At 41.9% G+C, this 16,589-nt stretch overlaps 1 protein-coding gene across 5 annotated transcripts in view; it reads right to left on the bottom strand.

Moving 5' to 3' along the window:
* LOC134944656 (intelectin-1-like) overlaps positions 1 to 16,589 on the bottom strand; it is a 199,400-nt gene that overhangs the window by 62,522 nt on the left and 120,289 nt on the right. For 3 of the 5 annotated variants that reach the window (XM_063933413.1, XM_063933415.1, XM_063933416.1), the window contains exon 2: positions 14,685 to 14,748. In XM_063933413.1, the coding sequence (XP_063789483.1) occupies positions 14,685 to 14,748 (64 nt within the window). Of the gene's footprint in view, positions 1 to 14,684; positions 14,749 to 14,837; positions 14,904 to 16,589 lie in introns of those variants that run through there. The other 2 variants (XM_063933414.1, XM_063933412.1) reach the window with 2 other exon arrangements.

Raw genomic sequence — 16,589 nt, 5'->3', positions numbered from 1 at the left:
AGACAATGTTTTCTCTTAACATAGCTGATACATTTATATCAGGATGCACAAACACTTTGAAGAAGTGATCTGGTTATATAATGATCACATGACATTTTTCATATGATTTTTGCTTTCAAACGGAGAATCCAATGGACAGGGTAACTAATTTGGTGGACACTCATACATGATTGGAATATTTATTCCCTATAGTATAATTTTGTTATAAGAGTGGACCTTGATCAACAGATAACACATGATATATATATTTTTTCTATACCATATTTTCAGCACAAATTCTGTATGAATTTAGGAGATATATTGTATAGGATCCAATGTATTTGCACTTAAAAGAATCTTCAAAACACACACTTAGAAATTTGCAGCAGTCAATATCTCCATTTTTTTTTTCTCCCTCTCTCATCTGGCTGACAGCAGTACTGATCTGAGCTTTGCTCTTTTCCGTGTACAATTTGCCACCACAACAGACAGTAGAAGTGCTTCTTCTTCCTTCAGGCCTGGCGGATAAGATAGAACCACCAGAGCCCTATTTTGATTCTTTCAAGATACTGTGGGTACTCTTTATATTTCCAACACTCTCTCATCTGGACCAGCGCATTTGTGCTCTGGATCCAGGCCTAGTACAGACAGCAGAAGTGGGTACTCTTCGTTCTTCTTTCATTTGAGTGCGACTGTCTATGGCTATAATGTACATCCTTCCTGTGTTTGTAGCACATAGTTTGTATGAATCCATGAGATATGTTGTATGTGATTTAATACACTTGTAACATTTTATTATAACATACACCTTGTTAGACACAGTATTTCTCTGCTCTTAGTCTACAAAATTCAGCAATGATCTGACTTTGCACATATTATTTAGATATTTATATATTTTAAAACTTGTTTGAAAACTCTATGGAGCTCATTTCTTGTGATATGTTTTGTACATAAATCAATTCAGTATTCTATTTATATTTCCTCACTCTCTCATCTGGTTGACAGCAGTACTGATCTGAGCTTTGCTCCTTTCAGTGTACAATTTGCAGTCACAACAGTCAGTAGAAGTGTCTTTCTTCCTTTAGGCCTGGGGGATAAGTTTGAACCACCAGAGCCCCAAATGATTTCTTTGAATCACTGTGGATACCTCTCATGCATTTCTAACACTCTCTCATCTGAAACAGATCTGGTGCCAGTGTATTTATACTCTGGACACAGGCCCAGTACAGACAGCAGAAGTGGGTACTTTTCTTTCTTCTTTCCTTTTTCATTCAAGCATGATTGTTCACGGATATATTATAATCTCTTATATACACCCTATCTACAATCACAATCATAGCCCAGTTGGTAGGCCTATTGAGTACTTGAATGGGAAATCACCCAGAAATATTGGACATTAATGATTATCAACCTACAGTATACAGCTCAATTTGATCTAGTATTCCCAATGATGACAAATGGGATACATTGTGCATCTAATGGGTCATTGTAGTGATATGATTAGAAACAGTGAGATTTAATACTTTGTATCTGCACAAAGTATATAGAATCTTTTCATGTGCAAATTGTTTGGTCTCTGGTTATTATAATAACAATTGGATACCATTTATTTTTGGGGGAAATTTGATTTTCCTTTGTAACGGAACCCTCATAATTGTCTTTGTATTTGTAATGAATGTTTATAACACGTGTAAAAACAATTGAACTCTCCTTTTGATACATAGATTGATTATCAAAATATACAATACAAACAATCTTGGATTAAGCATCCTGAATTATATATTTTCACCACTTAGTATCTTGACCCTGATTAATTACTGCGTGAATTAAGATTTTTATAGTTAGACCAATGGTCATTATTTTAATATTAAACAGAATAAACATTAAGTTTTAAAGTACTCACCAGTACATTTTCATTCATGTTGATTGAATTATTTTGTCGCAATTGATTTCTAAGAGTGCTCCCAAAATATACTGTAGCCTAATCTACAAAAAATATTTAGGAGCACCGCCAATGGTTAACTGCTTTGAACTGATTATTAGCAGTATTTATATTGGTTCTTTTATTATCTCTAACTTTGTGTATACATACATAGTAACATAGTAACATAGTATTTGAGGTTGAATAGCGGCAAATTACCCATCATGTTCAACCTGTTTTAAGTTGTGATGATTCTACATACTTGCTAAATAATGTTTTATGACTAGTTAGCTACTATAACTCATGTTACCCCCGGATTAACCACGCTGATATTTTAAGTATTATAACCTTGAATAGCTTTTTCATTCAGAAATGTATCCATTCCTTTTTTAAATCCAATTACAGAGTCCGCCATTACCACCTTCCCTGGCAGGGAATTCCACATCCTGATCGCCCTAACAGTGAAGAACCCTTTCCTCCGTTGCGTTCGGAACTTTCTCTCCTCCAGTCGCAGCGAGTGCCTACGTGTCCTAAACTGTGTTCTTTTAATAAATAATTCCTCTGATAACTCTTTGTGATGTCCCTTTACATATTTGACAATATTAATAATATCTCCTCTTAGGCGCCTCTTTTCAAGTGTATACATATTCAGCCTAGTAAGTCTTTCCTTATAGTCCAGTCCTTCTAGGCCTTTAATCAATTTAGTAGCTCGCCTTTGAACACTTTCGAGTTCACTGATGTCTTTTTTATACAATGGTGCACAAAACTGAACACAATATTCCAGGTGCGGACGTACCAATGCCTTATACAGCGGCATGATTACATCCGAGTGCCTTGTCTCAATTCCCCTTTTTATGCACGCTAGCACCTTACTTGTCTTCTTTACTGCGTTTTGACATTGTTTATGGTTATTAAGCCTATTAACAATGAATACCCCCAAATATTTTTCCAACTCTGTTTCCCCTAGGCGTTCCCCATTTAATATGTAGGATGCAAGTTTGTTTTTAGTCCCAAAATGCATAATCTTGCATTTGTCTGTATTGAACCTCATTTTCCATTTAGACACCCAGAGTTCAAGTTTAGATAGATCATTCTGCAAGGACTCCACATCCAATTCTGAATTAATTTCCTTACACAGTTTAGTATCATCTGCAAAGATTGACACTGTGCTTTCCAGGCCTATTTCTAGGTCATTGATAAATATGTGGAACAGTAGTGGTCTGAGTATGGACCCTTGTGGTATTCCGCTGACTACTGGGGACCAGGTTGAGGACTTCCCGTTGACCACTACTCGCTGTAACCTGCTATCCAACCAGCTGCTTATCCATGTGCAAATAGTTTTTCCTAGGCCAAGCTCCTTTAATTTGATCATCAGTCTCCTGTGAGAAACTGTATCGAAGGCTTTTGCAAAATCTAGGAAGACCACATCCACTGCTTTTCCTTGATCAAGATTATTGCTCACTTCCTCGTAGAAGCTAATTAAGTTAGTCTGACATGACCTGTCCCTCACAAACCCATGCTGGTTCTTGCTAATAATCCTAGCAGACTGTAGATACTGCTGTATGCCGTCCCTTAGATTTCCTTCCAATATTTTCCCCACTATAGATGTTAAACTAACTGGTCTGTAGTTTCCCGGAAGATTTTTGGATCCCTTTTTAAATAATGGCACTACCTCAGCTATACGCCAATCCTTCGGTACCATGCCTGATCTAATTGAACTATTGAAAATCAAGTATAGGGGTCGTGCTAGTTGTGAACTAAGCTCCATAAGAACTCTCGGGTGAAGTCCATCAGGACAGGTGATTTATTAATCTTAATTTTGCTTAGTCTCTCGCGGACTACTTCTTTGCTTAAACGAGTATCTAACCATGAATCATTACTGTCACAATTGTTATGCTCTACTCCCACCATCAGTTCTTCACTGCTGAATACTGATGAAAAGAATTTGTTCAGTATTTCCGCTTTTATTTTGTCATCATTTATTAATAATCCTAATTCATCTTTTAATGGACCTATATTCTCCTTTTTTAACCTTTTACCGTTTATGTATTTAAAAAACTTTTTAGGATTGGTTTTACTCTCTATAGCAATTTCATTTTCATTTTCCATTTTAGATGCTCTTATTGCTTTTTTGCATTTCTTATTGCACTCCTTGTAATACTTGAAAGACTCCTCCTTTCCATTAGATTTAAATGCTTTGAAAGCCCACTTTTTTTATCCATTTCTGCCTTAACCTTCTTGTTAAGACACATCGGTTTGAGTTTAATACTCCTGCGTTTACTGCCCATGGGAATAAAGTTATGAATATTGCTATCCAGCAACCCTTTTAAAACATCCCACATTTCCGAAGTGTTCTTGTTATTAAACAGAACCTCCCACTCTATGTCGTTAAGTGCACATCTAAGCATACTGAAATTAGCCTTCCTAAAGTTAAAAGTTTTGGTGGAACCCCTGTAGCTATGTTTCCTGAAACTGATGTCGAATGTGATCATATAGTGATCACTGTTACCCAAAGTCTCCCCAACTTTAGTGTTTGATATAATGTCCACATTATTAGTAATTACTAGATCCAGGGTAGTTTTACCCCTAGTTGGGTCCTTGACTAATTGAGACAAGTAGTGATCCCTAAACATATTTAAGAACCTGCTGCCCCTCGCTTTAGCACATGAATCGTTACTCCAGTTTATATATGGGTAATTAAAATCCCCAATCACAAGGATGTCCCCCAATCCCGCAGCCATTTCGATTTGCTGCAATAGTTGTTCTTCCTCATGTATGCTAATATCCGTCTGTTCTTAGCACGTGCCTATGACTAGTTTTTTGCATCAATTCCCCCACTTGAGATTTTAACCCATAGTGACTCCACATTATCGCCAGTCTCCTCATAGATAACCTCCTTTAGGTATGGTTTAAGTGATGGTTTAACATAAAGACATACACCTCCTTCTCTTTTGTTAGCCCTGTCCCTCCTGAAAAGAGAATACCACTCCAAGTTAGCAACCCAGTCGTGAGAGTCGTCCCACCATGTTTCCGTAATACCTATAATGTCATACTCAGCCTTTGATGCTAACAATTCCAATTCCCCCATTTTACCTTCTAGACTTCTTGCGTTTGCAAGCATACATTTTAGTTTATCGGTTCCTTTATTTGTTTGTTTTCCTAAAGATTTCCCATCCTGGTTAACTAGTGCATCCATAGAGTTACTGATACAGACTGTCCTTCTCGCTCCCTCTCCAACCCCACCGTACTTAGTATTGCCCACCTTACTTTTCTCTTTGGTCAACCCAATGTTCCCGTCTAATTTCACCGCCCTGACATAAGTATTTTCCCTTAAGTCCCGTACAACATTTTCTATAGGCTGTAATGATGACACATAATTGTTATTTAACAATACCTATCTTAACACCCTTATTAGAACCCATGTAAATACCCTTACCGGCTGCACTTTCCCTCCCCCCCTTCTCCACCCCCTTTTATCTAACTACCACCATCCCTACTATACTCGCTGCATGACCCATAGTTTCTAGCTAAACCCTCCCGCCAGGCTCATAGTTTAAAAGCTCCTCCAACCTACTAACTACTCCCCAGCACCGCAGCCCCTTCCTCATTCAGGTGCAATCTGTCGCGAAAAAAAAGATGGCGCCTGACTGAGAAGTCCGCCAGTGTTCCAAGAACACAAACCCCTCTTTCCTACACCAGTCTCTGAGCCACACATTTACCTCCCTAATCTTCCTCTGTCTCCCTGGGCTAGCGCGTGGCACTGGTAATATTTCGGAGAAAATCACCTTAGATGTCCTTTTTTTTAGTTTCTGGCCTAAGTCCCTATAATCTTTCTTAAGGACATCCCACCTACCACTAACTTTGTCGTTGGTGCCAACGTGCACCAAGATCGCCGGGTCTTTCCCAGCCCCTCCCAACAATCTATCTACCCGGTCCGCGATGTGCCGTACCCGAGCACCCAGGAGACAACAGACCGTACGGCGATTACGGTCCCAGTAGCAGATTGCCCTATCTGCCTTCCTAATGATAGAGTCCCCTGCCACCACCATCTGCCTGGGCGCCTCTCTAGCTTTCATCCCATCTGAGCCAGAGGGACCACTCCTCCGGTTGCTAGAGGGAGCAGTCTCCTCCAGCTCCGTCATTTCGTCGCTATCATCCACCGAATCTTCGTCCAATCAGGCAAATTTATTCGGGTTTGATAGATCCGAGATGTCATGCCTCCCCCTCTTTTTCTTCCTTCTAACAGTGACATAACTGCCTACCTGATTTTCCTCATCTACCAGTGACCCATGCTGCAACTCCTCCACCGTTCTATCTAAACTTCGCTCGAGATTGTGAATATCCCTCAGTTGCGTAACGGTCTGCTCTAGATCAGTTACCTGGGCTTCCAGGGCAACCGTTCGCTCACATCTCGTGCATATGTATTCACCCTGGGTCGCCTGCTCCAGGTGCGCATACATCTTGCACGACACGCACTGAGTGAGACTCTCAATTATGGCCCCTTCCATTGTTTGAAAACTCAACTCCCTATTACCATTCGAAAGTACAATAAAGAGAATAAAAACCAACTAGCCAATACAATCAATACACAATAAGTAAGTAATCAATACTTATCTGAGTGGGACCTCTCCTGCGGCACCGATACTCCACCTAGCAGTTGCAGTTGTTCCAGCTCACTGCACCTGTAGGCTCTTTCCCCACCGGCAGCGTCACTGGGCAGTATCTAGTATGCTCACACACAAAATAGAACAACAACAAAGACAGAAACAAAGGAAGCCCTCAAAAAAAATTCTGCCCCTCACACACGCAACAATCACAGCTCCTCTGCTACTCCATGTTAGAGACTCTCTCACTCACTCACTCACTCACTCACTCACTCACAAGGTCAGCCCCTTGCAGCCTCACCAGAAGTTTAATGGTATTGCAAATATGTGTGTTCCTGATTGCGTATTGTAAAACTCACCTTTTTCTGTATTCTAACTCACCTGCTGCTGATTCCAACTCACATACACTTAAAAATCCAAGCTTCACTTTAAAATGCAAGCTTCCTTACAATGAGCAAGCTCAAATGAGTCTGTTCACTGATTATATAGGCTCTCAGCCAGCTGCTGTAATCAGCCCCTCCTCCTCCTGATTACTCACGCCTGATTCAACCCCCTCCCCCTGGATTTCTCCTCACACCTTTTTTAAAAAAAGCACAGTACAGATACAAACAATCAGATTCACACTAACTTTCTCCCACAATATTACTATCCCTATATGGATAGACAGATAATAACAGATACTCACCTGCTGCTGATTCCAACTCACATACACTTAAAAATCCAAGCTTCACTTTAAAATGCAAGCTTCCTTACAATGAGCAAGCTCAAATGAGTCTGTTCACTGATTATATAGGCTCTCAGCCAGCTGCTGTAATCAGCCCCTCCTCCTCCTGATTACTCACGCCTGATTCAACCCCCTCCCCCTGGATTTCTCCTCACACCTTTTTAAAAAAAAGCACAGTACAGATACAAACAATCAGATTCACACTAACTTTCTCCCACAATATTACTATCCCTATATGGATAGACAGATAATAACAGATACTCACCTGCTGCTGATTCCAACTCACATACACTTAAAAATCCAAGCTTCACTTTAAAATGCAAGCTTCCTTACAATGAGCAAGCTCAAATGAGTCTGTTCACTGATTATATAGGCTCTCAGCCAGCTGCTGTAATCAGCCCCTCCTCCTCCTGATTACTCACGCCTGATTCAACCCCCTCCCCCTGGATTTCTCCTCACACCTTTTTAAAAAAAAGCACAGTACAGATACAAACAATCAGATTCACACTAACTTTCTCCCACAATATTACTATCCCTATATGGATAGACAGATAATAACAGATACTCACCTGCTGCTGATTCCAACTCACATACACTTAAAAATCCAAGCTTCACTTTAAAATGCAAGCTTCCTTACAATGAGCAAGCTCAAATGAGTCTGTTCACTGATTATATAGGCTCTCAGCCAGCTGCTGTAATCAGCCCCTCCTTTTCCTGATTACTCACACCTGATTCAACCCCCTCCCCCTGCATTTCTCCTCACACCTTTTTTTTTTTAAAAAGCACAGTACAGATACAAACAATCAGATTCACACTAACTTTCTCCCACAATATTACTACCCTTATATGGATAGACAGATAATAACAGATACTCACCTGCTGCTGATTCCAACTCACATACACTTAAAAATCCAAGCTTCACTTTAAAATGCAAGCTTCCTTACAATGAGCAAGCTCAAATGAGTCTGTTCACTGATTATATAGGCTCTCAGCCAGCTGCTGTAATCAGCCCCTCATTTCCTGATTACTCACACCTGATTCAACCCCCTCCCCGTGCATTTCTCCTCACACCTTTTTTTTTTTTAAAAGCACAGTACAGATACAAACAATCAGATTCACACTAACTTTCTCCCACAATATTACTATCCTTATATGGATAGACAGATAATAACAGATACTCACCTGCTGCTGATTCCAACTCACATACACTTAAAAATCCAAGCTTCACTTTAAAATGCAAGCTTCCTTACAATGAGCAAGCTCAAATGAGTCTGTTCACTGATTATATAGGCTCTCAGCCAGCTGCTGTAATCAGCCCCTCCTCCTCCTGATTACTCACGCCTGATTCAACCCCCTCCCCCTGGATTTCTCCTCACACCTTTTTAAAAAAAAGCACAGTACAGATACAAACAATCAGATTCACACTAACTTTCTCCCACAATATTACTATCCCTATATGGATAGACAGATAATAACAGATACTCACCTGCTGCTGATTCCAACTCACATACACTTAAAAATCCAAGCTTCACTTTAAAATGCAAGCTTCCTTACAATGAGCAAGCTCAAATGAGTCTGTTCACTGATTATATAGGCTCTCAGCCAGCTGCTGTAATCAGCCCCTCCTCCTCCTGATTACTCACGCCTGATTCAACCCCCTCCCCCTGGATTTCTCCTCACACCTTTTTAAAAAAAAGCACAGTACAAATACAAACAATCAGATTCACACTAACTTTCTCCCACAATATTACTATCCCTATATGGATAGACAGATAATAACAGATACTCACCTGCTGCTGATTCCAACTCACATACACTTAAAAATCCAAGCTTCACTTTAAAATGCAAGCTTCCTTACAATGAGCAAGCTCAAATGAGTCTGTTCACTGATTATATAGGCTCTCAGCCAGCTGCTGTAATCAGCCCCTCCTTTTCCTGATTACTCACACCTGATTCAACCCCCTCCCCCTGCATTTCTCCTCACACCTTTTTTTTTTAAAAAGCACAGTACAGATACAAACAATCAGATTCACACTAACTTTCTCCCACAATATTACTATCCCTATATGGATAGACAGATAATAACAGATACTCACCTGCTGCTGATTCCAACTCACATACACTTAAAAATCCAAGCTTCACTTTAAAATGCAAGCTTCCTTACAATGAGCAAGCTCAAATGAGTCTGTTCACTGATTATATAGGCTCTCAGCCAGCTGCTGTAATCAGCCCCTCCTTTTCCTGATTACTCACACCTGATTCAACCCCCTCCCCCTGCATTTCTCCTCACACCTTTTTTTTTTTAAAAAGCACAGTACAGATACAAACAATCAGATTCACACTAACTTTCTCCCACAATATTACTATCCTTATATGGATAGACAGATAATAACAGATACTCACCTGCTGCTGATTCCAACTCACATACACTTAAAAATCCAAGCTTCACTTTAAAATGCAAGCTTCCTTACAATGAGCAAGCTCAAATGAGTCTGTTCACTGATTATATAGGCTCTCAGCCAGCTGCTGTAATCAGCCCCTCCTTTTCCTGATTACTCACACCTGATTCAACCCCCTCCCCCTGCATTTCTCCTCACACCTTTTTTTTTTAAAAAGCACAGTACAGATACAAACAATCAGATTCACACTAACTTTCTCCCACAATATTACTATCCCTATATGGATAGACAGATAATAACAGATACTCACCTGCTGCTGATTCCAACTCACATACACTTAAAAATCCAAGCTTCACTTTAAAATGCAAGCTTCCTTACAATGAGCAAGCTCAAATGAGTCTGTTCACTGATTATATAGGCTCTCAGCCAGCTGCTGTAATCAGCCCCTCCTCCTCCTGATTACTCACGCCTGATTCAACCCCCTCCCCCTGGATTTCTCCTCACACCTTTTTAAAAAAAAGCACAGTACAGATACAAACAATCAGATTCACACTAACTTTCTCCCACAATATTACTATCCCTATATGGATAGACAGATAATAACAGATACTCACCTGCTGCTGATTCCAACTCACATACACTTAAAAATCCAAGCTTCACTTTAAAATGCAAGCTTCCTTACAATGAGCAAGCTCAAATGAGTCTGTTCACTGATTATATAGGCTCTCAGCCAGCTGCTGTAATCAGCCCCTCCTTTTCCTGATTACTCACGCCTGATTCAACCCCCTCCCCCTGGATTTCTCCTCACACCTTTTTAAAAAAAAGCACAGTACAGATACAAACAATCAGATTCACACTAACTTTCTCCCACAATATTACTATCCCTATATGGATAGACAGAGAATAACAGATACTCACCTGCTGCTGATTCCAACTCACATACACTTTAAAATGCAAGCTTCCTTACAATGAGCAAGCTCAAATGAGTCTGTTCACTGATTATATAGGCTCTCAGCCAGCTGCTGTAATCAGCCCCTCCTCCTCCTGATTACTCACACCTGATTCAACCCCCTCCCCCTGGATTTCTCCTCACACCTTTTTTTTTTTTTAAAAAGCACAGTACAGATACAAACAAACAATCAATCAATCAATCAATCAATCAGATTCACACTAATTTTCTCCCACAATATTACTATACCTATATGGATAGACAGAGAATAACAGATACTCACCTGCTGCTGATTCCAACTCACATAAAAATCCAACTCACATAAAAATCCAAGCTTCACTTTAAAATGCAAGCTTCCTTACAATGAGCAACATATGAATAGTTGGTGCGGAACTGCATGCTTGTATTACTGAGACAAGCTACTATAAATTAATATCATTATGATTCCGCAGATCCAGTGGACAGGTCCTCATAAAATGAGGGTTTGTGACAGTGTATAGCCTTATTGTAATTTTATTATTATTATTATTATTATTATTATTTTTATACTTTACTTATATGGTGCCACAAGGGATCCATAGCACCCAATTACAGACTACAGTACATAAACAAATAAAACAGGAAAATAGTGACTTACAGTTGAAGACAATATAGGACAAGTACAGGGTAAATAAATAGCTACATCAGCAGACAAAACTAACATACTGTAAGTATCTGACAGAAAACCCGCAGGATTTGCTGTCAATGATGATTTAAGTAAGAGCAGTATAAGCACATGAGGGTTGATGGCCCTGCTCGTGAGAGCTTGCATTCTAAAGCTATGTTACTATTTAATTTCACTGCATTTTCACTTCCGAGAATAGGGAATTCCCCCGATAACTACCTGATGTATGGGCCCATTACTATGAATCTCTCATACTTCATTTGGGAGTTAAGCTTTTAGCTCAAAGAGTACAAAAGGCCTTCACTCTAGACACCGTCAATAACATGTTCAAGACTGTTTACTCAGGCATTTCATTAGTGCCCATTTAGTTTAAAAGCAAATGCTTAGCTCCAGGGTCGGACTGGGGCATGTAGGGCCCACCAGGGGATACAGTGGTAGAGGCCCATGTTTAGGGGTGTGGCCAGTCTCTAGAGGTGGTCTGCCCAGCCACCGCATTGGTTTGCCTAACCATTTTGCATGGGTTGGTCCCCTAGATAAATATAAACAGTAAATACAGTTGTGCATGCATTATACTAGATTAGGAACAGCACAGTCTAGAACCTGATCCCTAGAGGATGGGGTGGGCCCCCAGGCAGTAGGGCCCACCGGTGGTTTCCCCTGTACCACTGTGGGCCAGTCCGGCTTGGACTTGCTTAGCTCTCTTTTCTGTAGTCTCTTAATACTTAAATTTATTTTGTATTGTGTCATTTTTTTTATCCTTATTTGTAAAAGTAAAGTTAAACACATGTATGTAAAAAAAAAACCTCTTTTAGAGAATTAAAACAAGCAGCCTTTAGAGTTTAAGTTGTTGTTCAGGGTAATTATTATGTCCTCACTTTGTTATACCAGCTGACAGATTTCTGCTACAGAATACATATGTTTTACGGGCAGAGGGAATGCCGGCTGTCAGTATACCGACAGCGGCATCCCGTCTGCTGGCAGCAAGGCAGCCAGTCCCCTTGTGGGCTCCAGTTATATTCCCACTAGTTTGGTGGCGTGGACCTACCAACCGAGTGGGAACAACCTGTGGCGGTCAGGATTCCAGGCATCTGGATTTCACCGGATGTCTGGATTTCGGCGTCGGTATCTTTTTCGCCGGGATCCCGACAGCCGGTATCTTAACTGCTCCCCCCCTATATTTATAGACCTATATAAAATCAACTAATTTAAGTCTGCAAATACCTGTAAATCAATTATTTATACATTTCTGTATGTATACTGTTGGTTTAGTGTCAGAGTATGTTGAAAGGTTCAAATTTTGAGGAAAGTCCCAATTATTTATTATTTCCATTTATCTAAAAAAAGAACATTAACATGAGTTGGTTGCATGTAGGAACAAAAGGCTATGTAAATCTGTATTCATTTACTACTGTACATAGCTTGTACATAGGGTTGCCACCTCTCCCTGATTTCCTGGATTCTCCAGGATTTGATGCCAACCCTCCAGGAGGTATTTCCCTTCACCCGGATTCCTAGATTCTCCAGGAATAAGGGGACCCTGGGAGCACCAACAGTGCTCCTTGGCAGCCGAGGAACTCAGTGAACTACAATGACTGTCTCGCGAGACGATGACATCAAATATCACGAGGCTGTGTTCAGCCCAGACTGAGCCAAAGCTGCCATGACGCTGCCATCGGCAGCTCTTCCTCAGCGTTTCCCCAGGCTGCGCCTGCGGACCACAGACTGAGCCGAAGCTGCCATGACGCTGCGATCGGCAGCTCTTCCTCAGCGTTTCCCCGGGCTGCGCCTGCGGACCACAGACTGAGCAGAAGCTGCCATGACGCTGCGATCGGCAGCTCTTCCTCAGCGTTTCCCTGGGCTGCACCTGCGGACCACAGACTGAGCCGAAGCTGCCATGACGCTGTGATCGGCAGCTCTTCCTCAGCGTTTCCCCGGGCTGCGCCTGCGGACCACAGACTGAGCAGAAGCTGCCATGACGCTGCGATCGGCAGCTCTTCCTCAGCGTTTCCCTGGGCTGCGCCTGCGGACCACAGACTGAGCCGAAGCTGGCATGACGTTGCCATCAGTAGCAATTCCTCAGCGTTTCCCCGGGCTGCGGTGGTGAAGTAACGCCGTCCCAGCTTATGTGAGAAGGGCAACGAGAGCTGACAGGCATGTCACACATATATTTATAATATAATGAGCATGCATGAAACAAACAGAGGCTCAAGTTATATATAGATATATGTATATTTTTTAATCACTAACAGACACCTTTTAGTAGTGCATTTGTTTAACCTGTTGAAGCGTGATATTGATTAGGTTGTGTGCACTACAACTATATGTCCTGAGGCTAAAGTCTGAGGCGATTTACCTTGAACTCTCCCGGGAGCTTCGTATGTGATCCCAGCCATGCCTGAGGGAACCGACATATCACGAGTGCAGCACTAATAATCTAGGGGAGCCGATCCGACCCTCATGGGAACACGCATCGGATTGGAAACACCTCCAATATGCCTGATTTCACCCGCTATATCGGCCCGAATTCCCAAAATTGGATGAAATTGGGCATTATCATTCTAGTGTATGGGGCCCTTTACACTTCCATGGTTCTTCCCTCTTTCACACAATCTAGTTTTAAGGCACCTGTAATTTACATGAACATTGCTTGGTGCCGCGGAGGATTGGGGGTGATGGTATTGGGGGGGGGGGGGGGGTGGATCTCCAGGAATCGATGATGCATGAGTTGGCAATCCTACTTGTACATGGCTTCACTGCAGCTAGTTCACTTTCATGATTATACACTGCAAGCATGCAGCATGAACTCATTGCAGTGCTATCATGCAGCAAGTGAAATTCACCTGACCTGGAGTTACAAAGATAAATGAGATTCGGATCCGGTATGAATGGTCGACCATGTTAAGGTCGACATTCATTAGGTCGACCACTATTGGTTGACATAGACATGGTCGACATTGACTAATAGCCGACACATGAAAATGGTCGACACAGGGCAGGCCGACACATGAACAGGTTGACATGGATTTTTTTATTGTTTTTGCTGTCATTTTTCCGTAACATGACCAGGAACTCCAATTAGTGTACCGCGTCCCCTTGCATGCCTCGCTTTGCTCGCCGTGCTCCCAGTCGTAGTCCATGTGGATGGTAAAGTATGAAAAATGTAAATATCTATTTTTTTTAAAAAGCCATGTCGATCTTTTCATGTGTCGACCATATATCCATGTCAACCATGTCAATGTCAACCAATAGTGGTCGACCTAATGACTGTTGACCTTAACATGGTCGACCATCCAAACGGATATCATGGGATTCTCAGTAAAAATAAACAGACACGAATTTGAACAGAATATAATGTAGAACTTTCACATTTGAGTCTGACCCCATTGTAAAGCTTAACGGAATATGCTGGTGCTATATTAGTAAATGTTAATACATTTGACTCACCACATGAGTACCGACCAGTGACAAGGCCAGCCAGCATGGCCACCAGAATGTACACAGACATCTCCTGTAACAGAACACATATTAATACATTTATAATACAGATATAGGTGTTCTATCACTCTGGTGTAAAGACAGCAGTAATTAGACTTTTACCATCCCTCACTCTATGTTTTGAGATATGACACAGAATATTCTTCAGGTTCCCTTTATGCTGTCGTTTATAACCGCCCACAATACTACTTTAAATATTCAAATATCTTAGGTAGGTAAATATTGGGTTGGCAAATACCAGTTAATACATTATCTATTCATCTCATTGGGAAATCCTGTTTGCTGATCCTGTATAACATCTAGTTAGTATTTAACCACAAATTGAAAGAAATGTTTGATTGTGGTGTAGTACTTATTCTTACAATTCATGATAACATAGGGTCTAATTCAGAGTTGTACGCTATGTCAGTGCTTTCCCAATTGAGCGACGATCGGCAGACTGCGCATGTGCTGCGATTGTACTGCGCATGTGTGAAGGTGGTCTTGCAATTGAGTGATTAACAGGAAGTGACCGTTTGGGGCTGGTAACGGGGAGTGGCAGGAAAAAAATGCAATCATTGTGTTGACTGTTTTTGGGGTGTGTATCTGACGCCAGCTGCGTTCCCGTATGCAGAGAAACATGGCGCCTGTGTCAATACTACCGCAGTTTGTGTAACCATCGAGCAGTCAATGGCCCTCATTCCGAGTTGTTCGCTCATTATTTTTCTTCGCATCGGTGCGATTAGTCGCAAACTGCGCATGTGCAACGTTCGCAGTGCGCCTGCGCCAAGTAAATTTGCTAAAAAGTTTGGTATTTTACTCACGGCTTCACGAAGAAATTTCTTCGTTCTGGTGATAAGAGTGTGATTGACAGGAAGTGGGTGTTTCTGGGCGGAAACTGACCGTTTTATGGGTGTGTGCAAAAAAACGCAGCCGTTTCTGGGAAAAACGCGGGAGTGTCTGGAGAAACGGGGAAGTGTCTGGGAGAACACTGGGTGTGTTTGTGACGTCAAACCAGGAACGAAACTGACTGAACTGATCGCAGTGGCAGAGTAAGTCTCGAGCTACTCAGAATCTGCAAAGAAATTTCGATTCGCAATTCGGCTAATCTTGTGTTCGCAATTCTGCTATGCTAAGATTTACTCCCAGTAGGCGGCGGCTTAGCGTGTGCAATGCTGCTAAAAGCAGCTAACGAGCGAACAACTCGGAATGAGGGCCAATGTTCAGTGTTGTGTGTAGGCTGTGCAGCGGCGGAACTTGCGGTGGTGCAACCAGTGCATTGCACCAAGGCCCGCCGCTATTTAGGGGCCCACAGCCGTCTGGTGTATAATGAGTCACACAGACTCATTAAGCCGCCGCGCTGCTCCGTGGGCTGTCTGTGATGTAGAGGAGTGGGGATGTGTTCCGGCCAGCGAAGGTCAGGAGGAGGGGCAATGAGAACTTCCAAGTGTTATCTCTCCCTGGCTTCTCTCTGACTCATGAGTGACACAGACTTCTTGAGTGCAGAGAAGGATGCGGTGTCGGCGGGATGACGATCGCGGCTAGGTTGACAGAAGAAACAGCTGTATCTTCTGCCTGCAGAGCCAGTGGAAGTGGCCCCTGAAGTAAGTAAATCATTCTGTAACCTCTCTGCAAGTGAATCCCTGGAAGGGAGTCCCGCTCTGTCCCAGATAAAGCAGGTTGTATTCCAGTTCTCACATGCAGCAGCACACAAAGTGTGTGACCAAGGCCGCTAATGAGCAGACAAGCTGATGCCCCCCTCAGACTCCAATCACATTTGTAAAGGTAAAGATGGCCCCCAGGGGACCCTGAGACATGATGCCATCGCAGACATCAGGTCTACCCCTCCTCCAGAGTGCTCACTTTAACAGCCCC

The sequence above is a fragment of the Pseudophryne corroboree genome, chromosome 7, assembly GCF_028390025.1.
Source record: "Pseudophryne corroboree isolate aPseCor3 chromosome 7, aPseCor3.hap2, whole genome shotgun sequence".
NCBI classification, from domain to species: Eukaryota; Metazoa; Chordata; class Amphibia; order Anura; family Myobatrachidae; genus Pseudophryne; species Pseudophryne corroboree.
This window is presented reverse-complemented; position numbering and strand designations above follow the sequence as displayed.